Source organism: Protopterus annectens, chromosome 14.part0 (assembly GCF_019279795.1).
Source record: "Protopterus annectens isolate FY-2018-M chromosome 14.part0, PAN1.0, whole genome shotgun sequence".
In the NCBI taxonomy this organism is placed as follows: Eukaryota; Metazoa; Chordata; order Ceratodontiformes; family Protopteridae; genus Protopterus; species Protopterus annectens.
The window spans coordinates 864593595-864610154 of NC_056748.1; the positions used below are offsets into that span (position 1 = coordinate 864593595).

General features: G+C 43.4%; 1 protein-coding gene across 19 annotated transcripts in view; it reads right to left on the reverse strand.

Moving 5' to 3' along the window:
* LOC122789306 (calcium/calmodulin-dependent protein kinase type II subunit gamma) overlaps nucleotides 1-16560 on the reverse strand; it is a 2351533-nt gene that overhangs the window by 952786 nt on the left and 1382187 nt on the right. For all 19 annotated transcript variants that reach the window (XM_044056632.1, XM_044056627.1, XM_044056637.1 and 16 more), the window contains exon 5: nucleotides 2021-2086. In XM_044056632.1, the coding sequence (XP_043912567.1) occupies nucleotides 2021-2086 (66 nt within the window). The remainder of the gene's footprint in view (nucleotides 1-2020; nucleotides 2087-16560) is intronic.

Here is a 16560-nt window from a genome sequence, read left to right on the forward strand (position 1 = left end):
ATCTTTATGAGGTATTTGCTTTCCACAAGAAATACAACTATTGACTTTTACTGACATTGGTTTAGAGCAAGAAAACATTTCCCCAATGGGGTACTTAGCTTTAGTTAAAGACTTTGGTTCTGAAACTCGAAAATGAAAATTTCAGGAGTCGGCCGACCGGCACTTAACTGTTTCTGCTTCGGGCACCACACGGCAAGAATGACTGATGTAATGGCATCGGCTGCATGTTGTATACCCCTGACTACCTGACGTCATGGAAGAAGAGACAGCAACCGACGCAGGACACAAGACATTGTTAATTAGGCTGAGTGAGGGCTACTGCAAGCAGATAACCCAAATGTGATGACTGCAACAGTGAAACACGAAGAACATCTACCTTGCTCAGTCTGAGGAAAGGGAACAGTTGCTTTACTGAGCCAGTCACTAACATACAATCTTCGGACTGCATGGCATTGAAATGGACAGAATCAGGGACACGGACTTGGCAATCCCAAGCTGGTAATGGTAGCCCTTGATATCACTGTGGGCAGAAGCACCCAAGCAACAGTAGGGCACAGGGCACTCTGCAGTGTAAAGGTATTCCTGTCATCCACTAGGAATGGGTTTATGGTCTTAATAGGAATGATCTTACCAGCAGGATGTTGCTGAGGACATGAAGTACCTCAATGGCTTTCTAGATTAAATCTCACCCAGTCATCTCTCTCGCCTATAAAGTGGATAACCACCAAAAAGTATCAAATTGACTGAAAATGTATTGAGAGATGACTGATCATCAGCAGGCATACAGAAATGCATAAAACACATAAGAAATGGGATTTGTGCCCTCACTGAAATGCTACCTCAAGTCATCCATTAGCCACAGTGATCCTTTTTGGGATACTCTTTTATGGTGGCACTGAATATCCTCAGTCATAACTCCAAAATATGGACTATTCTTACCACAGGACCGACAGGTTTGCTGCAGGTGCTTCTGCAAGCCTGGAGCAGGTAGGTTCTTTACATTCTCAACAGGATGCCATTTAGAAACTGACTCCACCACATGCAACTAGCAATGCTCAGAAACTGGTATCATACACTACTTCCTGTCACCTCTTTGGAAGTCTTACTGGTGTTGCCACTTCTGGGGAAATAAGAACCTCAGCAAACTTTCCATTTCATATCACAAGGTAACATTTCAAAGACTTGTGGAATGAGAATTAAGTTTTGAAGGTTTCCATTCTCTGTTTAGTGGAACAAGTTACTACCAGAAGGGTTAAAGTCTGCCCCCTTAGCCATCAAAATTAAGAATTTGCATCTGAGAATCAGATGAGTTCAAAGATTACATGATGATCTAAATGAAATGGTACATTAGTCCCCCATTCACTACTAGGAGTATGTGAAATGACGCGGTACTCCGTCCTCCATTCATCACTTAGAATATGTTTACTAGGAATATATGAGATGATGCAGTACTCCGCCCTCCATTTATTACTAGGAGTATGTAAGATGAAGCAGTACTCCATCCCCCATTCATTACTAGGAGTAAGTTTACTAGGACTATGTGAGATGACGCAGTACTCTATACCCTATTCATTACTAGGAGTATGCGAGATGATGCAGTACTCCGTCCCGCATTCATTACTAGGAGTATGTTTGCTAGAAGTATGCAAGATGACGCAGTAGTCCTACCCACTAACTGCAACACTGCCTTCCCACCTCATTTTTTTACTCGCATCCTGACAAGTCTATGACTTTGCATGCAAGCAACTCCACTAGTAGTCAGGCTGCTAGGAATATGACAGATGTAAGCAGCCTTCTTTTAGTCATGCAAAGTACTTGAGTAAATTAGTAGTATTTTCATTTTGCATAAGTGCAGTACATTATATAGTTGAACTTCTTCACTCATTACTATCATTTTTGTTGAGTCTGATCCTAAATGAGCCACAACCACCAGTGAAAGCCACCTGACTTGAGTAATACAACAAAGAAAAAAAAACCTGCAAGGCCCTCAATTTATTTAAAATGCCAGTAATATCCTTACCTCGCATCGGCTTCACTGTAGTATTCTCTTGCAACAATATCTTCAAACAGCTCCCCACCAGTGACCCTACAAGGGAGAAACAAAAAAATGGGATGTAAGTGCACATGACAAAGGGAATCTCACTCAAGGCACTACAGACTTGATTTTTGTAGGAACCTACTTTTCAGCATTAGTGACACAAGCTTCGTTAAAACAGTCTGGAACAATTCAAACTGCATGGATGCACATTCTGGATCCCTCACAAGAAAACATTTAAAAACAGCTGGCGCCTTCCTGATGCCTTTCATTCCTTGGCAAACACTATCACCATCATTGCTGCATGGGATGGGACAGCTGTAGCTAAAGCCTAGGATCTGCTTACACTTTGTCTTCTCCAATGGCAGTAATAAGGCAGAGGGACATAAGGACACAAAATGAGATACTGATTTTAATGTATATTTGTACAACCAGCTGCTTGCAAACCTTCAAAATGCCTCCCTTGGCACTCTCAAGGAAGTGAGAGCCAAAAAAATAAAACAATTTCAAAACAGTCTTCAAGCGTAGTAACCTTTTACTACCTGTTGAACTCCCTGCACTGGTGTGTGTCTGTATGATTGTGCGTCTCATTTATTACACTGCTGACAAATTATAAAAATGATATACCATAAAAACAGGAATCCTGATCATTGGGGGCCTGTGAGATAGCTGCAGTTCCCATGGCCCAAAGCAACTTGCAAAAAGTAATTACTTGGTACAGTGTACACACATTAGTAGTGATATTCTGTCCACCAGGCAAACATTTCCTCAGTGTGCTGTACAGGATACACCACATATTCAGTGATGGAGAGGGCAGCTGCATAATGGGAATTTAGCTACTTGTGACCATTCCCAAAAACATATCATGCCATCATAGTATCTCTGCTAACCTAGGCTGCATGTGCATGTTGTACAGTGCAGTACATACAAGACCCTCAGTTAGAATACCATGAGGTTCCCCCATAATACTTTCAGCAGATGCATACTGCATCAACAGCAATATATGCACACTGTGTCCAGTCAGAAGTTTCGACAAGCTGCTTCAAGTCACTCAAACTGCAGCAATCTCACTGGTGGACACACTTCAGATTTCCATAAAAAACGTTTGCATTTGATCTTAGAAAAAGCAATGTACTGCAAACGCAATACAATACATGTCAGTATATGATAAAGTAAGATTGACTCAGGTAACAAATGCAGTGTGATATACAACCAAGTTAAAATAAGCGTAGATGTCATCAAATTTTAAACTGGATTACTGCTTGTCATTTAAGGAGAGAAAATGATTTTATCGACAATGATTATGAGTGAACACTCACTGCCCTGTACTTGAAACTATGGTATTTTGCAAATTATATTTATTTCCTCCCCCTTCAATTGGAGATATATTATGCTCCTAACAGGTTAGAGAACTCAAAGAACAAACACAACAAAATAATCATTTAACAATTTGTCCCATTAACCACAGCTCAATGCTGACTTCAGTGCAAAACCAGTAAACGGTGCTCATTTCTGGCTTACAGAAATGTCAGCTGTGCTACCTAAAATCTGTACATAAGCAACACAATTTCCTGAAGGATAATCCCTCAAAAGGTAGCATTCTAAAGTAATTTCAAGGGAGACATGCCACTTTTGCTTCATGTTAAAACAATTTTCAACAGGTTAAAGACCAGGTGCTGTACTAATGACACGGTTAAAAGTTTTACTTACTTACTTTCTGGTCATATTTACTTATTCTCCACTTTCTCTCTTCAACAACCCAAAATAATCAAACACCATGAATGGACCTGAGGCTCTCTCTTAGTGATCTCCTTTCCTCCCTAGACCTTTCTTAATCTATTTCTGATAGGATCATAGCAGGTTACTATGCTATTGGCCTTGAGCCCCTTATAATCCTAGCCGAGAGTTTTGCCCATGTTTAGATAAATCAGCACCCAATGTCCCTGTCCAGCAGGGACATGAGTGGAATCCCAGGGGATATATTTTCTGTTTCCAATCCAGTTATTCAGGTTGCACTTAAAAAGGGGTAAAGTGGTTATGACCTCCTTGTTCCTGGATGAAATACCCTTACTTATGAGGTGGGCCACGTAGAAGGCTTTCTGTACAACGGAAGCAACATGGTGGTCAAAAGTCAGGTTGCTATCAACCTGGGTGCCCAAATTCCTCACGACTTGATTGAGTGCTTAGGACATTGTTATTAATGTGACAATTTGTGGGGACGACACTCTCCCAAAAGGATATGATGATGCATTTTTTTTTTTGGTATGCAGTTTGAGGCCATGTTTCTGGCACCAGTCAATTATCTGAGTGAGACCCTCTTGGAAGATGTCCACATCACTAGGGGAATTGATGACTTCTCTGCATGTTTCTTGGGCTTCAAAGTCTCTGGATCAGGAGGGAGCAAACTTTTCAATAAGTTTATTCCTCCTACCTGAAAGATCCCAAGGATCAAACCCTTTGCATATTTCGCAGTCCACCATAAGGTGTGGAACCCCCCCAGGCAGACACATTGATTATGTAAATCCTGTAGTGGGACCTTGTGCCCACAAAAGGAACACTTTTTAAAGAATGTTTATCCATGGTACATAAGCAAGAATTACACTCAAAGTTTCAACTGACATTCCAGAATAAACTCATATTGTAAAATGTATGTGTTTATATAAAATACACTATAATCACTATTGTATATAGTCTAAATACTGGAATAAAACTTTTAGACATTATAGAAATTCACAAAAACTACAACTTTTAGGAAAAAATTACACATATGAGGTAGAGAACTTTGTTACACAGATCTGTGTCTGTTTACAAAGGCATAAAATGAAGTAATTCAGGAAACATTATGGGAGTCCTTTAACACCTGCACTCCCTCCCTGGGTGACCTGCTTTACAGTAACATGTTTGGCATTACAAAGGAACAAAGAGGCAGTGAAAACATGAACCACAAAACATTACTTACAGTGAAATTGTTCAGATCACGTGCGATTGCTCACTACCAATAGTTGAGAAAACCGAAGCAATAAAACCAAGTTGTCCAGCAAAATAAGAAAATGGTAGTGAAAAATTATTGAAATTGCAACACCCAGCTATTGTAAGAGAGAGAAAGTTAAAGAATATCAGGATTAGGAAGCAGAAATGAGAGCAATGTGGGACAGAGATACTCAGTTCCAACAGTAGTAGATGCAACAGGGATAATAAAGAATTTACAGTCCTACTTAAACATGCTTCCAGTACATATAATCTGGTATGAACTGTTGGAGTGGGCAGCTCTGGGTATACTGTGAGTTCTTTAAAGAGCACTCTTAGCTAACAACAAAGACTGAAGCTATACAAACTTCATGAACTCTGATCATACCTTGACTTAGGGAACCCAAAACATTTGGAGAATTAAAAAAAAAAAAAGAATGACAGCAATCACTTATGGACTATGATATGGTAGGTAATGATACAATAGGAGCATAAATGGTCCTCCAAGCTGTCTTTACACATCTGCTGTAAGCAAAAAAGTACAGCTTTGTACCTACCATAAATGTAGATGTTCGAGTGTCTTCACTGCTGCAGTCATTATACTTAGGTTATCCTGCCGTCAGCCTGAGTTCCAAAGTCTTGGTCCAGCGTCGGTTGCTGTCGCCTCTTCCCTGACGTCAGTGCGCCAGGGGTATACAAGAAGCAGCCGACGCCATTTTCTTCAGTTTTTCTTGCCCCAGATGTCAGGTGCCCCCAAAAATGGTAGGCAATACATATTGCTAATAAAACATACAAAAAAGGTAAAAATAAAACCTTCAGTAACCAGCAAATACACCACATAGGTAGTATTGGTTAGTCCCAGATAAGAAAGAGGGGCTGGCGGGTGGGTAACCTGGACTGCAGCAGTGAAGACACTCGAACATCTACATTTATGGTAGGTACAAAACTGTACTATGGTCATCGTGTTTCACTGCTGCAGTCATTACACTTGGGTAGAATCCCAAAGCGGAGTCTGGGTGGCTGGCTCTATGGATTTGGTGTGGCTATGAGGCCCTGCAGCACTGCAGTGGCAAAGCCAGCTCTGGATCTAGAGTAAAGAGGCAAGTGGTAATGCTTGGTAAAGGTGTGCACTGAACTCCAAGTTGCAGCTTCCAAAATGTCTTTGGTAGGTACTCCTCTAAGGTAGGCAGTAGAAGTGGCAGTTGCCCTGGTGTAATGTGGTCTAATATTACTAGGTACAGGTTTCCCATGTTGTGTGTAGCAGAACTGGATCCAGTGTCCTATCCACTTTGAAATGGTCTGCTTTGAAATAGCCTTTCCCTGTGATTCTGCAGCATATGATACAAACAATTGTTCAGATTTTCTGAAAGCTTTTGTTTTGTCCAAGTAGAAGCACAATTGCCTGTGTATGTCCAAGGAATGTAGAAGTCTCTCCCCTTTATTCTGGGGATTTGGATAAAATGTTGGCAAGTGAATAGTTTGGTTAAGAGCTACACTGGATACCACCTTAGGCATAAAGGTAGGGTTTGTTCTTAAGGAAGCCCTGTCTTGGTGGAAAATGATGAAAGGCTCCACTGCCATTAGTGCCTGCAGTTCTGAGACTCTTCGTGCTGAGGTTATTGCCAGAAGCAGAGCAGTTTTCCATGATATATATTTTAACTCTGCTGAATTGGCTGGCTGAAAAGGAGGCAAAGTGAGTTTATCCCAAAACGAAATTGAGGTCCCAAGTTGGTGTTGGTGCTCTCCGGGGCGTTCTTATGTTTTTAGCCCCTCTGAGGTACTGCTTTAGCAATGGGTGAGAGAAAATAGGAGGATCTGTGTTGTAATGAGCCGAGATGGCAGAGGCGTGGATCTTAATGGATGAGAAGGACAGTCCTTTGTCCAGCATCTCAGTCAAGTATTGTAGTATTTGAGAAATGTTAGGGACCAGAGGATCAAGGTTTTGAGCCTGGTTCCAGGCACAGAATCTCTTCCACTTTTCTGAATAAGATTTCCTGGTGCTAGGCCTCCTGGCCTCCAAAATGACATCCATAACAGCTTTAGAGAGAGAAGTTGTCTGTTTGGCTAATGAATCTGCCATGCAACCAAATTTAAGGTTTTGAGCTGACTGTGCAGTATCGGATTGTTTTGCTGAGTCAGAAGGTGTGGAATTTGAGGCAAAATCCAAGGTGGGCCTTGAGCTAAGTTCTTTAAGATTGGGTACCAATGCTGGCATGGCCAGTCTGGAGCAATCAGAATCATCTGTGGTTTTTCTTGCCTGGCTTTTAGGAGTATCTTTGAAAGGAGAGGCACAGGTGGGAAGGCATAAACATTTAGGCTTTTCCAGCTGAACGAAAGAGCATCCACTTTCCATGCTTGTGTGTGATAAGTCCTTGTGCAGAATTTTTGTAGTTGGTAATTCAGTGGTGAGGCAAAAAGATCTATATCCAGGCACCCCCATTTTTGCATCATCATGCTGAAGACTTGTGGATTTAATTTCCACTCGTGAGGATCCATGATGTTTCTGCTTAAGTTGTCTGCCAGAGTGTTTTTCTTTCCTGGCAGGAATTGTGCTTGCAGATGAACTTGATAGGTTAGAGCTGTGTTCCACAAGGTCATGGCTTGTCTGCATAGGGGTAAGAATAAGTGCCCCCTTGTTTGTTTATGTACCACATTACTGTGGTGTTGTCTGTCTTTAATAGTAATTGTCCTGGATGCAGAAGATCCTTGAAAGCTGTAAGGGCATTTTGTACAGCCAATATCTCTTTCTGATTGATGTGAAGATGCATTTGGTCTGTGGTCCATTTACCCTGAATACATTTTCCTGCCATGTGTGCTCCCCAGGCGTAATCTGAGGTGTCTGTTAAATTCTGCCTGGCTGTGGGAAGAGTGAAAGGCTGACCCTTGTTGAGGTGACATATCTGTGCCCACCATCGAAACTCCTGTTGTAGGCAGGGAATTAGTGGTATTACTGTCTCCAAGCTGTGAGAATGTTGAGACCAAACACTTTTTAGGTACCATTGTAATTTCCTCATATGCAGTCTTGCATATGGAATTAGTAGTATGCAGGATGCCATGAATCCCAAGGCTTGCAGAATTTTTCTTGCAGGGAGTTAGGACTTTGTTGCCATCAATTGAAAATACTGAGTCAGTTGTCCTTGTTTGTCTGGCGTGATACAAGCCATCTGGGCCATTGTATAGTATCTCTTGTGAGGGCACTAGTTTTGATTTCTTTTCATTTACTGTGTACCCTAGGCAATATAACAATCTTTTTACGAACGTCAGATGCTGTAGAAGAATGCCCTTGCTCTCTGCTTGAATCAGGCAGTCGTCCAGATATGGATATATTTGAACTCCTTTTTGTCTGCCAAATGCAATTACTGGTGCCAGGCACTTGGTAAAGACCCTGGGCACAGTAGATAAGCCAAAGGGCAGTGCAGAGAATTGGTAGTGCATTGAACCAGCTAAGAATCTGAGGTATCTTCTGCAATTTTGTCTGATAGGGACATGCAGGTATGCCTCTTTGAGGTCCAAAGTAACAAGCCAAGCTTTCTTGCCCAACATGGGAAGGAGCTGTTGTACTGTCAGCATTTTGAATTTCGGAACATCCAGGTAAGTATTTAGAGTGGAGAGGTCCAGAATGGGTCTCCAGGCTTTGTCCTTTCTGGGTACCAGGAAGAGTCTTGAGTAAAATCCTTGTCCTTTTTCCTGCTGTGGTACATTTTGAATAGCTCTCATGTCCATGAGAGCTGTAATTTGTTTTTGTGCCTCTGCCCATTGATTTTTGTGGCAGGTCTGGCATTCCTTTTAGCCTTGGAAAAATGTGAAAGTGGAACCTGTAACCTTGAGACACAATATTCAGCACCCATTGGTCTTGGGGGATTGCTTGCCAGTTTTGAGAAAAAAAGTGCTAGTTTCCCCCCTAAGGGAGCTGCCAAAAGGGAAGAGTTTGGTATTGGAAGGGGGAAGTCATTGGGACTGTTTCCTGTAAGGTTGTGACTTGTCCTCACCTCCTTTTGGGTTTGAAGCACCCCACTGACGTGGTCTGCAAGAGCCTTGTGGCTGAGATCTGCCTCTTGGGCGTCTGTATCTGCCTCTTTGTGGCCTGTCTGACACTGGAAAGGACCAATTCTTTGTAGGCCAATTTCTGCTAAATCGTGGTGGCTGTACCTGTAAGAAATCATTCACTGTTTGCATAGATTTTGCCTTATCCTCCATTTTCTTTAATACCTCTTCTGCCTTAATACCAAATAAATTATCTTGCTGCAAAGGAGCATCCAATAATTTTGCCTTAACATGATCTGGTAAACTTTGTTCTTTTAACCAAGCATGCCTTCGTATCACAGATCCTGTAACTGCTGCTCTACAAGAAGCTTCTAATGAATCAAAACCGCACTGCAAAGTGTGTTTTCCCACTTGCTCAGCTGCATGCAATAAATCCTGCATTTCCTTATAGTCAGGTTGTTCTGCATTTGTACTCATTTTCTGTTTTAATTGAGACAGTAAGTATTGTTGATATTTAAGCATGTGAAACTGGCAATTTAGAGCCCTCACTGCTAAAGTTGCAGAGGTGTAAACTTTCTTTCCCCATCTGTCTAATGCTCTAGAGTCCCTATCCGAGGGAACTAGATTCTTAGCCGTGGACGCCTTAACCCCTTTGAGACCCTGGGAAATAGTTTCTGAGTCAGCAACAGGGTTTTTATAAAGAAATTTGTGAGAGTCCGGGACTCTGTAGTACCTGTCTGGCTTGACTGGAGCTGGGGGTAAAGAATCAGGATTTAAACTAGATTCAGAGAACACATCATCCACAATGTCCAGTACTGGTGGAATAGCAAGGGGCCTGTGCTGAGGCAGTAAAAGAAAGTCTCTGAGCCTTTTCTTGGATTCTGAATACTCCTGGCCCTCCCAATGGAAATGCTCCCTCATGGTATGTAAAGTTTCCCCAAAAGAGTAATCCTCAGGAGGAGAGGCTGAAGGAATTGATTCTTCAGCATCAGAATGCTCATTGGGGGGGGTAAAGAATATCCCTGGTCTGAAGAGGAATCAGAATATATTGAAACCTGGTCAGAGGAATCATAGTCTGTATCCTGCCTAGGCCTTTTATCTGGAGGGGGATGGGAAACCCTGATCAGAGTTATCAAGTCTTCGGCCATTTTGAGCATCTGTTTTTTAGGCATGGAGGCCTGTCCATGGGAATGCTGTACTTGCTTCTTTGTCTTTAATGTAGGTTTAGTCTTGGCTGTAGTTGCAATGGTTAAGTTGAGTAGGCCTGAAAACACCCTCAGAAGCCGATGCCTGCTCAGTGGCTCCGGACCATCTGAAGAGTTAATCTCCGTTGGCCCAACACCTTGAGCATCCAGAGGCCTAGGCACCTCCACATGGCAGTCGGTCGCGGCCTGTGTTTCTGAGGTAGCGGGTGTCAGGGGCTGTGAAAGCGCCTCACTGAAAACAGGTGAACCGGCGACTGGCCTAGAAGAGGCTTCGTCGTCAGTTTTGGGCCTCGGATGCCTGTCCTTATCTTTATCTTTGTGTATTTTGTGCATTCCGGTCGTCGGTTGTTCCGATGGCATTGTATAATTAAACCTTCGGCCAAGGTAATGGCGAGCAAAATCAAACCGATGTTTAATAGTGTGTTTGTTAAATCTAGCGCAAAAACGTTGTGATCTGGGCCTAGGCATGGAATACAGTAAGAATGAAAATCCTTATGAGGTATTTGCTTCCCACAAGAAATACAATTATTAACTTTTACTGACATCGGTCTGAGGCAAGAAAAAGTTTCCCCAACGGGGTACTTCGTTTTATTGAAGACTTTGGTTCTGAAATCGAATTTGAAATCTCAGGAGTCGGCCGACCAGCACTTGCGAATTGCTTTTGCTTCGGGCACCGCACATCCAGAAAGACTGAAGAAAATGGCATTGACTGCTTCTTATATACCCCTGGTGCATTGACGTCAGGGAAGAGGCGACAGCAACCAATGCCGGACCAAGACTTTGGAACTCAGGCCGACTGCGGGCCCACCTGATGGCAGGATAATCCCAGTGTAATGACTGCAGCAGTGAAACATGATGAACATCTTGGAACCTGGCCAGCATCAGTGAGTCAAACTAAAACCAACCTACAAATCACTTACTTCCCATGAAAGGGTGGCAGACACATGATGCCTCAGCTCATCTTCTGATGTTACAAAGTTGGTCCTGAACATATTGTCGGGGGTTGGCATAATGGTTAAGGTGTTGACATAAAGTACAGTTTTGTACCTACCATAAATGTAGATGTTCGAGTGTATACCCTGCTGCAGTCATCACACTTGGGTTATCCTGCCGGCAGGCGGTCCTGCAGTCGGCCCGAATTCCAAAGTCTTGGTCTGGCGTCGGTTGCTGTCGCTTCTTCCCTGATGTCAGTGCACCAGGGGTATACGAGAGGCATCCAATGCCATTTTCTTCAGTTTTTCTTGCCCCAGATGTCAGGTTCCCCCCAAAAATGGTGATCAGTAGATAGTACCAATAATAAAAAAGTGTAGCATAAACACAAAATTCCTCCAGCTATAAGCAAATACACCACAAAGGTTGTAACAGATTTTTAGGTATAGAAAGGTCTTAGTGAGGTCAGAGGGGATGGAGGGAGGGTAACCTGGACTGCAGCAGGGTATACACTCGAACATCTACATTTATGGTAGGTACAAAACTGTACTATGTTCATCGTGTTACCCTGCTGCAGTCAACACACTTGGATAGAATCCCAAAGCTAAGGATGGGAGGTGGAGTCAAACAGGGTTAGAGGAGGCTAGAAGGCCCTGCAAAACTGCAGTGGCGAGGCCAGCTCTAGTCTTAGAGTAAAGTGGTAATGTTTGGTGAAGGTGTGTACTGAACTCCAAGTTGCAGCTTCCAGAATATCCTTGGTTGGCACCCCCCTGAGGAAGGCTGTAGATGTAGCGGCTGCCCTGGTGCAGTGGGGCCTTATGCTAGCAGGAACTGGTTTTCCATGGTGGGTGTAGCAAAAACGTATGCAATGTCCTATCCATTTGGAAATGGTCTGTTTTGAGATAGCCTTTCCTTGTGATGCTGTAGCATAGGATACAAAAAGCTGGTCAGATTTTCTGAAAACCTTAGTTATATCCAAGTAGTAACGTAGCTGCCTGTGAATGTCCAAGGAATGTAGGAGTCTTTCTCCTTTGTTCTGTGGATTTGGAAAGAAGGTGGGTAAATGGATGGTTTGATTTAGAGCCACACTGGATACCACCTTAAGCATAAAGGAGGGGTTAAGTTCGTAGAGAAACTCTGTCTTGAAGAAAAATGAGGAAAGGCTCTACTGCCATTAGTGCCTGAAGCTCTGAAACTCTTCTCGCTGACGTAATTGCTAGCAGCAGGGCAGTCTTCCATGATATAAACTTTAAATCAGCTGAGAAAGCTGGCTCGAAAGGAGGTAGCGTAAGTTTTTCCAGAACGCAGTTGAGGTCCCAAGTAGGTGTTGGTGCTCTCCTGGGAGAGCTAATGTTTTTGGCCCCTCTGAGAAACTGCCTTAGGAGTGGATGTGAAAATAAAGGAGGATCAGTGTTGTAGCGAGCTGAAATAGCTGAGGCGTGGATTTTAATAGATGAAAAGGAAAGCCCTTTGTGTAACATCTCAGTTAAATATTGCAGAATCTGAGGTATGTCAGGCTGAAGAGTATTTTGGCCTTTAGCTTGGTTCCAGGCGCAAAACCTTTTCCATTTGTCTGAGTAGGCTTTCCTGGTGCTGGGCCTCCTGGCCTCCAGAATAACATCCATAACAGCTTGTGAGAGAGGAGTTGGCTGGTTGCTTAGGTGATTTGCCATGCAGCCAAGTTTAAGGTTTTGAGCTGACTGTGTAGAATCTGATTGTCTTGCTGTGTGAGCAGATGGGTAATTTGTGGTAGAATCCATGGTGGGCCCTGTGCCATATTCCTTAATAGTGGCCAGTCTGGGGCAATGAGTATCATTCGGGGTCTCTCCATCCTGACTTTCAGCAGCACCTTTGTGAGAAGGGGTAATGGAGGAAAGGCATACACTGTCAGCATTTTCCAACTGAATGAGAGTGCGTCCACTTTCCAAGCTTGATGGTGAAAAGTCCTTGTGCAAAATTTTGTTAGTTGATAGTTTTGGGGGCTGGCAAACAGGTCTATGTCTGGGAGCCCCCATTTTTGAGTTATCATTGCAAATACTTGTGGATCCAGCTTCCACTCGTGGGGATCCATGATGTTTCTGCTTAGGTCGTCTGCCAATGTGTTCTTTTTTCCTGGCAGGAATTGAACTTGGTAAGCCAGTGCTGTGTTCCACAAGGTCATTGCTTGCCTGCATAGAGGGTAGGAGTGTGTACCCCCTTGTTTGTTTATGTACCACATTATTGTGGTGTTGTCTGTCTTTATGATAAGCTGTCCTGGATGTAGGAGGTCCTTGAAGGCTGTCAGAGCATTTTGTACAGCTAGCATTTCTTTTTGATCGATGTGCAGATTCCTTTGACCTGCAGTCCATATGCCCTGAATGCACTGTCCAGCCATGTGTGCCCCCCAGGCATAGTCCGATGCATCTGCTGTCATAGTTTGCCTGGCTGGGGGTAAGGTGAAAGGTTGACCCTTGTTGAGGTGACATGCCTGTGACCACCATAGAAATTCCTGTTGAAGGCAGGGAATGAGAGGTATCATTGTTTCCAAGCTGTGGCTTTGTTGAGTCCATGCGCTTTTTAGGTACCATTGTAATTTCCTCATATGCAGTTTTGCAAATGGTATTAGTAGTATGCAAGATGCCATGTAGCCCAAGGCCTGCAGAATTTTTCTTGCAGGGAGTTGGGTCTTTGTTGCCATTGCTCTGAAGTATTGAGTTAATTGTAGTTGTTTGTCTGGCGTCAGATAAGCCATCTGGGCCGTTGTATTCAAGCTGGCATATTTTGTGAGGGCACTAGTTGTGATTTCTTTTCGTTTACTGTGTACCCTAGACAACTTAGATGTTTTACAAAAGCCAGGTGTTGTAAGAGAATGTCCTTGCTGTCTGCTTGGATGCGGCAGTCGTCCAGGTATGGGTATATTTGAATTCCTCTTTGTCTGCAGTATGCAATTGCTGGTGCCAGGCATTTTGTGAAGACCCTGGGCGCAGTAGATAAGCCAAGGGGCAGTGCAGAGAATTGGTAATGGGTTGAACCTGCAATGTAATGGAGGTATCTTCTGCAATTTTGTCGGATAGGGACATGCAGGTATGCCTCCTTGAGGTCCAATGTTACTAGCCAAGCTTTCTTGCCCAACATGGGAAGAAGCTGCTGTAGTGTTAGCATCTTGAATTTGAATACTTGCAAGAAGGTGTTTAAAATTGAAAGGTCCAGAATGGGTCTCCAAGCTTTGTCCTTTCTGGGGACTAGAAAAAGCCTTGAGTAAAATCCTTGGCCTTGCTCCTGTGTAGGTACCAGTTGAATGGCTCTCATGTCCATTAGAGCTGTAATTTGTTTTTGTGCCTCTGCACATTGATTTTGTGGCAGGTTTGGCATTCCTTTTATCTTTGGCAAGTTGTGGAAATGGAATCTGTATCCTTGTGAGATAATGTCTAGGACCCATTTCTCCTTTGTGACGATGTGCCAGTTGTCTGCAAAAAGTGCTAATTTTTCTCCCAAGGGAGCTGCCAAGAGAGTTTTGCTTGGCAGTTTGAGGTTTAAGTCATTGTGTTTGCCTTCTAGTAGTTTGGGACCTGTCTTCTCCTCCCTTCTGTGTTGCAGTGCCCCATTGGCGAGGTTTGTAAGGGATTTGTGCTTGTCCTTTGCCCCTTGGGCGCCTGTATTTACCCCTCTGTGGTCTGTCAGAAGCTGGAAAGGACCAATTTTTTGTTGGCCAATTTCTGCTGAAGCGTGGGGGCTGTACCTGTAAGAAATCTTTGACCGTCTGCATAGATTTTGCCTTATCCTCCATTTTCTTTAAAACCTAATCTGCTTTAACCCCAAATAAGACATCCTGCTGTAAGGGTGCATCTAGTAACTTTGCTTTAACATGATCAGGCAGAGATTGTTCCTTTAACCAAGCATGCCTACGTATAACAGACCCAGTAACAGCTGCTTTAGAGGAAGCTTCCAAGGCATGAAAACCAAATTGTAAAGTATGTTTGCCCACCTGTTCAGCTGCATGCAACAGATCCTGCATTTCCTCGAATTCAGACTGTTGCGGGTGCGTGCCCTTGGGAACCCCTGATCAAAGAAATTAAATCTACAGCCATTTTAAGCATCTGTTTCTTAGGCATAGGGCCTTGACCTGGAGACTGAAGTGTAGTCTTTTTTGGTTTTAGAGAAGTCTTAAGCTTAGCATAAGATTTTATGGTGAGAGTAGTCGGTCTGAAGACACCTTCAGAAACCAAAGGTGTTTCTACAGCATCGGCTTCTCCTACTGCAATGTTGTCGGTAGGGCCTAAAGAAAATGGCTGTGTCGGCATAGAACTCTCTGCTAGAGAATCCAAAGTGGTCTGGGGATCCAATTCAGCGGTAGCCAGGGGCTGCGTAGGCACCTCACTGAAAACCGGAGAACCGGCGACAGGTCCAGCCGAGGGCTCGGAGTCTGGCTTGGATCTAGGCTGCCTTTTTTTATCTTTGCGGTTTTTATGCACACCGGTAGTCGGTTGCTCCGACGGCATAGTGTAATTAAATTTCCTACCGAAGTAGTGACATGCGAAATCAAAGCGTCGCTTTATAGTTCGCTTATTGAACCTAGCACAAAACCGACAACCAGTGACGTCGTGGTCTGGGCCTAGGCAAGGTATACAAAAAGAATGAAAATCCTTATGAGGTATTTGCTTCCCACAAGAAACGCAATTGTTAACTTTTTCTGACATCGGACTGAAACTCTATTCGAAAATCTCAGGTGTCGGCCGACCGGCACTTGCGAACTGCTTCTGCTTCGGGCACCGCGCGGCAAGAAAGACTGAAGAAAATGGCGTTGGTTGCCTCTCATATACCCCTGGCACACTGACGTCAGGGAAGAAGTGACAGCAACCGACGCCGGACCAAGACTTTGGAATTCAGGCCGACTGTGGGACTGCCTGACGGCAGGATAACCCAAGTGTGATGACTGCAGCAGGGTAACACGATGAACATCAGGCACAAGGTTCACGGTTTGGTTCTCACCTTTGAAGGGAAATTGGCTAGACTTAAAATGGCCTGCGAGGTCAGTTAGCCTAGTATTTACCTATACACTTATAAAGCCATTACTGGTTCAGACAGATATCATGTGTCTACACCACTATCAGAGCTTGACATCAGTTACAGAAACATGGCTAATTAAATTAGTTAGTAAGTATACACTCAAATGCATAGATACAAATGATTACAATACTACTGCAGTCGATAATAAGCAAAACCACCTTTTATGGACTCATCACACAGCTTCCAGTTATCACCTCTTTTTATCTCAGCAATACTTTTACGTAGGTAGAAATGGCTCCGGAAAACTAAACCTACAAATATGTTAACCCCTTCCTTTGACAGGGCTGGCATCTGTCCAAGATGATAACATAAAGCAGCAACCCTTCTGAAGTCTACAAAGTAACTAGAGTGGTACTAATCTACCCCCCCCCAACAAACACACACATACACAAG